Source organism: Psammomys obesus, unplaced genomic scaffold, assembly GCF_907164565.1.
Source record: "Psammomys obesus unplaced genomic scaffold, mPsaObe1.curated_primary_1811, whole genome shotgun sequence".
Lineage (NCBI taxonomy): Eukaryota > Metazoa > Chordata > Mammalia > Rodentia > Muridae > Psammomys > Psammomys obesus.
The window spans coordinates 13,263,742-13,270,681 of NW_026586173.1; the positions used below are offsets into that span (position 1 = coordinate 13,263,742).

At 52.3% G+C, this 6,940-nt stretch overlaps 2 protein-coding genes across 9 annotated transcripts in view; one reads left to right on the forward strand and one right to left on the reverse strand.

Annotated features, from left to right (window-relative positions):
• Positions 1 to 4,543, reverse strand: part of Prkcsh (protein kinase C substrate 80K-H) — an 11,949-nt gene extending 7,406 nt beyond the window's left edge. For 3 of the 7 annotated variants that reach the window (XM_055601309.1, XM_055601302.1, XM_055601308.1), the window contains exons 1-6: positions 4,449 to 4,543; positions 4,006 to 4,160; positions 3,736 to 3,852; positions 3,373 to 3,468; positions 3,226 to 3,283; positions 1,054 to 1,171 (exon numbers count right to left, since the gene is read on the reverse strand). In XM_055601309.1, coding sequence (XP_055457284.1) covers positions 1,054 to 1,171; positions 3,226 to 3,283; positions 3,373 to 3,468; positions 3,736 to 3,852; positions 4,006 to 4,081 — 465 coding nt within the window. In that variant the 5' untranslated portion in view covers positions 4,082 to 4,160; positions 4,449 to 4,543. Of the gene's footprint in view, positions 1 to 1,053; positions 1,172 to 3,225; positions 3,284 to 3,372; positions 3,469 to 3,735; positions 3,853 to 4,005; positions 4,161 to 4,224; positions 4,401 to 4,444 lie in introns of those variants that run through there. The other 4 variants (XM_055601304.1, XM_055601306.1, XM_055601307.1 and 1 more) reach the window with 4 other exon arrangements.
• A 455-nt stretch (positions 4,544 to 4,998) lies between these two features.
• The window catches only part of Odad3 (outer dynein arm docking complex subunit 3), a 15,322-nt gene continuing 13,380 nt past the window's right edge, over positions 4,999 to 6,940 (forward strand). For both annotated transcript variants that reach the window (XM_055601450.1, XM_055601451.1), the window contains exon 1: positions 4,999 to 5,331. In XM_055601450.1, the coding sequence (XP_055457425.1) occupies positions 5,094 to 5,331 (238 nt within the window). In that variant the 5' untranslated portion in view covers positions 4,999 to 5,093. The remainder of the gene's footprint in view (positions 5,332 to 6,940) is intronic.

Sequence of the window (6,940 nt, forward strand, 5' to 3'; positions counted from 1 at the left end):
AGCCCGGAGTCTAGACTCCCCCAGTGAGGGGCTGGGGTGTGGCTCAGCAGTGGTGCAACTCTCTTTGACAGCTGGGGTTGCTGCTAAGTACTAGAGCGCCTGCCTCGCTTGTATGAGGCCCTGGGTTCCACCTTTTACACAAAAATGGGCATGGTAGCACGAGCTTTTAATCCCAGAGTACGGGAGGCAGAGGCAGGTGAGATTCTGTGGGTGTGAGGTCAGCCTTATCTACGTTGGAAATTCCAAGCCAGCCAGAGCCGCATAGTGAGACTCTATCTCAACAAACAAACAAATAGATTTAAAATCAATGGGGGGCAGTGAGAAAAAAGTATCCCAGGCAAGCTTTGCTCTAGGGATATGGAGATGAGCTCCCACATGGCGTGAGGTCTTGGCCAAGTCAGCCCTTGTGCGATACTTTCCCGCCAGGGTCAGGACCCCTCAGCAGAGCCTCTCACCAGGACCTTTACCTCCCCTGGAAGGTAACATGGAACCGACCTCACCACTTGGCTTCCTCAGATTCCCTGAATTTGAAAGGGCAGTCATTGCCCACTAACCTAGCAGGGGCCTTCTCCAGCCAGGGGGGTGGAAGAGAAGGGACCGCAGTCTCTCTCGGACGGAAACAGAGTTGGAGTCCTATCTCAGTGCACAGGGATGTCCCAGGCATTGCTGCTGCTGCTGCTGAACCAAGGCTGAGGCACGCCAGCGGAGGGCGAGGGAGACACTGGGCCTAAGAATCGTCAAGTGCTTACCACACCGATTCAATGCAGCCATTTCTACTGCCATTAAGCTCAGAGCTTTCCCCACAGCTAGAGTGTCAACAGCCACCAGCCCAGGTTGTAGACAGTCGGGCTGGGGATTCAGAGAGGTATTCTTCCTGTTCCCAGGAGTTAACACTTCCAGCTCATAAGCGGACAGCCTCTTACCTGGAAAACACCCAGCCAACCACAGGCTCACCAAAGCCCAGCATCACAGGCACCTTCCACCTGCATCTGTCCACCCACCTGTCAAGGGCCCCTGGCCCAATCCTACCCACGGCTCTCTTTGCTCCCTCACCTGCTTCTCTTCCCGAGCCGTCTTCCACTCTTCAATGAGCAACTTCTTGAGGCGGAATCCTTCTCGGGTGACCTCGGCTAGCTGCTGCAGGGACTCTTTTTCCTTACGACCCTTCTCTCTGGGGTAAACACACAAAAGTACTATTGAAGACCCCTGGGACCCAGCAGCTTTGCCTTTTCCAGAAGGACACGGGTCACCTGCCAGCTCCAGCCACATCCCCCACGAGCCAATGCTGAGAAAGGCAAGACACAGAAAACCCTCTTCAGCCTGCCCCCCAGCTTCTTTTGACCACAGAGGACTCAGCTCTGTCCGAGAAAAGATGGACAGTATGCACAGCTTGCCTATCCTTAGGACTGCAGGACCGTCTGGGAAGTGATGAAGAACAGGGCTGGAAGCTGGCCCCCAAAGTGAGAAAGAGGAGGCAGAATACCACCCACAGGCTCAGGCTGTCGTGGTGACACACACCTTTAATCCTAGCACTTGGGAGGTAGATCTCTGTGAGTTTGAGACCAGCCTGGTCTATGTGGTGAGTAACAAGGCAGCCAAGGCCACATAGTAAGATCCTGTCTCATAACAAAACAAAGAAATCAAAAGCAAAACCAAGAACCTCAAGAGAGTCCAGTGTGGTGGCAAGCACCTGTAGTTCCAGCACTCTGGATATATAGGCAAGAAAAATAGCAATTCAGGGTTAAGACTGGAAAGCCAGCCAACTTTGAGGCTAGCCTGGGCTCCATGAGTCTCAAAAAGCAAAACAAAGCCCAACACAGCAGCACACAGATCTGATCCCTGCAACTGGAAGACAGAGGCAGAATGATTATCTCCAAGTTCAAGGCCACCCAAGCTTGGGAACCTGTTGCAAAAGGCAAATGAAGGGCTTGGAAAATGGCTCAGTAGAGAATGCATGAAAGCACAAAGGCTTGAGTTCAAATCCCAGCACCCACCAGAAAACATCTAGCTATGGCCACACACCCCTGGAACACTATGTGCGGTGGAGACAGGGGGACTGCAAGGGCTTGCTGGCGACCAGCCCAGCTCAAGCTTCTGGGAAAAACTCTATCTCAAGGAACAGAGCAGAGCTAAGACAGAAAATGCCCCAACACGGCCTCCTTGCTCCTGCGAGCACTTGTGTGCATACACTACACTTGCACACAGAGCACAGGACAGGAAAAGAGACTACAGATGAATCGGGTATCAAGAGTGTTGACCTAGCCAGAGCTCAAGTTCATTCTGCCTCCAAACACAAACCAACTCTCTTCCTGCACTTTGCTTGTCTATTTTCTTCCACGTTTTTTTCTTTGGCTGGCTGCTTTTCTCTGAGACGGGCTCTCTGGTACGCAAGGCTTCAGACTCACTGTGTAGCCACAGATGAGCGTGAACTTCTAATCCTCCTCCCCCATCCCAAGTGCAGTGACCACAACAAGCCTTTGCCCCCGTCTCCCATTTCTGAACAGGTAAAACAATCTTAACCACTTCTTGGCTACAGGGAACACTGGCAGTGTGGGGTTCCCAAGGGGCATGGCCACCGGCTTCACGGAAGAACAAAAGGAGTCACGGTGGCGTTAAGCCTGCAATCCTGGCACTCAGGACGTTAAGGAAGGAGATGCTCACTGGGCACACAGAGAGCCTATCTCTAAGAAACAAAGCAGGACGGCTGGGCGCGTGGCGCACGCCTGTGATCCCAGCACTCCGGGAAGCAGAGGCAGGCGGATCTCTCTGAGTTCGAGGCCAGCCTACTCTACAAAGTAAGTCCAAGATGGCCAAGGCTACACAGTGAAACCCTGTCTCGAAAAACCAGAAACAACAACAGCAAAGAAGGTGCTGGAGTGCCTCCACTTGCTGGTCTTCTAGAGGACCTGGGTCTGGCTCTTCCTCAAGCTCCAGGGAGGCAGACACCCTCTTCCAGCCTCTGTGGACATGCATGTGGGTAGCATATTCTCTCTCACTGGCTTCCTCTCAAACACACACACACACACACACACACACACACACACACACACACACCTGCCTCCCAAGTGCTAGGACTGAAGGTATGTGCCACGGTAATCTGCAAGTGAAGATGAATCCTAGAAAGCAAGGCTTAAAAAAAAAAAAAAGACAAGGACCCAGCCTGACTGCCAAGCAGAGCCTGGCAAGGTCCAGGGTACCCTGAGTACCTTGCTGCTCCCCACCCACCTGCAGGTGTTCTCACAGCCGGTGCCACTGTTGTACTCATCTGTGCCATCACAGCAATCTGAGGCAGAGGTAAGGGCCAAGATCAAACAGGGCAGGGCTTCCTCGGGCTGGCCTCCCTCCCCAAGTCCTGGGCGGATCCACACTTACCACATATCCCATCATTAACCCGGCTGGAGGGGATGTACAAGGGCTTGTAGCCAGTGTTGGTGCAGTGGAAGCTGCCATTGGGACAAGCGGCTGTGCCTGCACAAGAATGAACTTTGTCGAGTGTGCCCCAAGCCACACGGCTCCTCTACTCATGGGAAGCACCCAGAAAAAAAACTGGTGTAAATTGGGTGTGGTGGCGCGTGCCTGTGATCCCGGCACTTGGGAGATGAGAGCAGGAGGATGATCAGCAGTTCGGGTAATTCTCGGCTACACCGTGTGTTCAAAGCCAGCCTGGGCTACAGGAGATTGGATCTCAAGAAATTAAAAAAAAATAAAGCAGTGCGCAAAGGCAGAAGGGCTCACCAGGCTCATCTGAGCCATCCTTGCAGTCGCAGTAATCATCGTTCACCTGGTCGAACGGGATGGTGGCTGTGCCGTCCAAACACGTGAAAGGCTTAGATTCCTCATAGAAGTGATGGTCTGGTGAAAGAACACAAGACACTCCGTCCAGAGCTTCTTTAACGAATACCACCTCTGTCCTACCCACTCACCGGTACAAACGCTACGGGGAACTGAGGGGAAAGGCCGAAAATGGCTCTCCCGACCATATCGCTATGCACAAAGAGGACTCACTGCTGAGGGAGACTCCCCGGGGTCTCTTAACCTCTACCGCCCAACAGAGGGGTAGCAGCAGAAGCAGCAGCAGCATCCCGTCCCCAGCCGGCCGACACCGGAAGTGTGTTCTGCAGCAGGACGCAGGCTGGAGGAAGACAGGAGATGTCCTCTCACTGTCGGAAAGAAGGAAGCATCCAGTCACTGGGAGAGGGGCTGCTTATCCAAGACTGGCCTTACCAATGCTTCCCGGAAAAGAAGCTTCAACTGGAAGCCAGGACGTCCCTCCGCCCCGAGCCAGTGTAAGAGTCTCAGGGGACTCACGACCTAAGGGCTCTGTCGGGGCAAAGTGGGCAACTCCCGCCAACAGGATCAAAGGATTTACAATCCCTCCACACCACCCGCCCTGTTGCAACCTATAAGAAATCACGGTGCCTTCCTCCCATCGCTCCTTAATCACCTACACGACGCTGAATCAGTGGTCAAAAGCCACCACACCAGCTAGGCTCAGCAGCCACGGTTCCTGCAGCAGAAAGAAAACGGAACGCTCCCGCGTACGTCACTTCCGTTTTGCGCCACGAGCCCGGGGAAAGGCCGGGCTGGGACGCCATGTTGGGAGTGGCAAGAGTGCGTGTGCCAGAGCTGACGCGGCCATCTTGAGTAGGAACGTGGAGACTTAGCCTTAGAGAGAACAGATCGGAAGTCTAGCGCTTAATGGCGGCGCAATGCGCCTCCATATTGGGAGTGGCGGGTTTCGGGTCCTCGCCGCGAACACTCAGGGGGCACGCCAGCACGTGACCTCTGAAGCGACCCCGCCCCTTTGCCAAAGGATCGCGCGGCTCTTTTGCGGCGCCACCTTGTGGGACCGCCCCTCCGAATTGCGTCAGCTATTGAGAGCTGTGGAGTGTAACGCCGGTGGTTTCCTTGGGAACGCGGGCGGGGGAGGAGGTTACTTAGCAACCGGGAGATGCTAAGGGCCCCAGCCAAGCAGTTAAGAAAAGTGCATTCCCAGAGCCCAGGGAACCATCGCTGAGGATCTTGGACTTTAGAGGCCAAATTGTAGTTATTCTCCTACCTCTTAAAGGCTTCCTGACCTCAATCCAATCGCCATGACATCCCCCCTGTGCTGGGCAGCCGCGACTAGCACCGTGACTAGTCAGGAGCAAGTTTCATCGCCCTCTTCCAAAGTCAAGGGCAGTAAGACTCAGGGCCACCCGCGAGGCAAGATTTTGGGCCGGGCACAGGCCTGGCCTGTACACCGTATCAAGTCGGGAACTTCCTACCATTTGTTGAAAACTTCTGTACAGACACAGGTGCTTGAGTTACAAAGGAAAATCCAACTGTTAGGTAAGATGGCTGGAAAGGGCTCAGAAGGATCGGGGATCAACAGTGCCCACCCGGTGTTCTGACCAGGCACTGTGAGACAGAAGCCTCACCAGGCAGTGACCAACTTGTAGGTGCAAACACTCAAATTTGTTCGTACCTTTCTCCTTACCTTGCCTTTCACATCACATTATAATTTTAACCTCTGCTAATGTGCATATGGGTGGGTGAAAAGCATAGATTCTAGAGTTTGTGTGTCTTTTTTTTTAAGATTTATTTATTTATTATTTATACATTATTCTGCATGCATGTACACCTACATGCCAAAAGAGGGCACAGGATCTCGTTATAGATGGTTATGAGCCACCATGTGGTTGCTGGGAATTGAACTCAGGACCTTTGGTAGAGCAGCCAGTGCTCTTAACCTCTGAGCCATCTCTCCAGCCCAATATTTATTTATTGTTTGGTTGTGAGCTTCCCTGGGCAGAGTGCAGAACTCTCAGATGCCAGGACGAGGCACTGGATCCCTTGGCACTGACATTACAGGTGGTTAGGAGCCAACCAATATGGGTGCTTGAGACTAACCTTAGGCCCTCTGCAGCAAATGCTCTTAACCCCTGAGCCATCTCACCAACCCAGTTTTTATTTATTTATTAAATTATTATTTCTGAGACTTGGTCTCACCTAGCCCAGGCTGGCTCGAAGTCTAAGGAGATCTAGCTCCAACTCATGGTTTATAGGCATGTGCCACCATGCCTGCATTGTGAGTTGCTGGGGCTGGCACCCAGGGCCTTCTGCATGCTACTCAGCATTTTACTGGGCTGTGTCTCCGGCCCCAAGAGAGTTTGTTTCTCTGGAGTCTGAATGCTAGTTCTGCATAATAGCTGTTTGATCTTAGGGAACAAAGAGTCATCTGAGTGTACTGTTTTTCCCTCTATAAAATGGACATAATAACTCTGCACTGTAGTGCTTGGCAGTCATAAAATGTTCAAAACAATGCCTGTTGTTGAGCAGCAGAAAGTGAAAACTAGTGGCTTCCATGGAGGAGCTAAGGCTTCCTTTCCCAGAGGCCATTTAGCAATGCTGCAGGCTTTTCTGGTTGTCGTGTTGTTGAGTGCTGGAGAGCACTACTTCAGTTTATTAAGCACAGGACAGGAGAAGGCTTTACATGTTATAAGGCCTCATACAGTCCCCACAGCAAGGAGTTGTCAAATATTGATTGCGGGGACATTTGGAAAGCCCTTAGTGTACTTTTGCTCTTATTATTAAGAGGTAGTCTTAAACCAGTCAGCGGTGGTACACGTTTTAATCCCAGCACTCGAGAGGCAGAGGCAGGCAAATCTCTGAGTTTGAGGTGAGCCTGCTCTACAGAGTGAGTTCCAAGACAGCCAGGGATACATAGAGAAATCCTATCCTGGAAAAAAGTGAGAGAAAGAGAGAGGGGTGTGTGTCATCTTGCAGGCTGGGTGTGGTTGTGTGGTGGTGCATGCCTTTAATCTCAAAACAGAGACAGGCAGATCTCTGAACTTGAGGTCACTCTGGTCTACCTATGGAGTTCCAGCCATCAAGCACAGGCATGTGCACAGGTGTGTGTGTGTGTGTGTGTGTGTGTGTGTGTGTGTGTGTGTGTGTG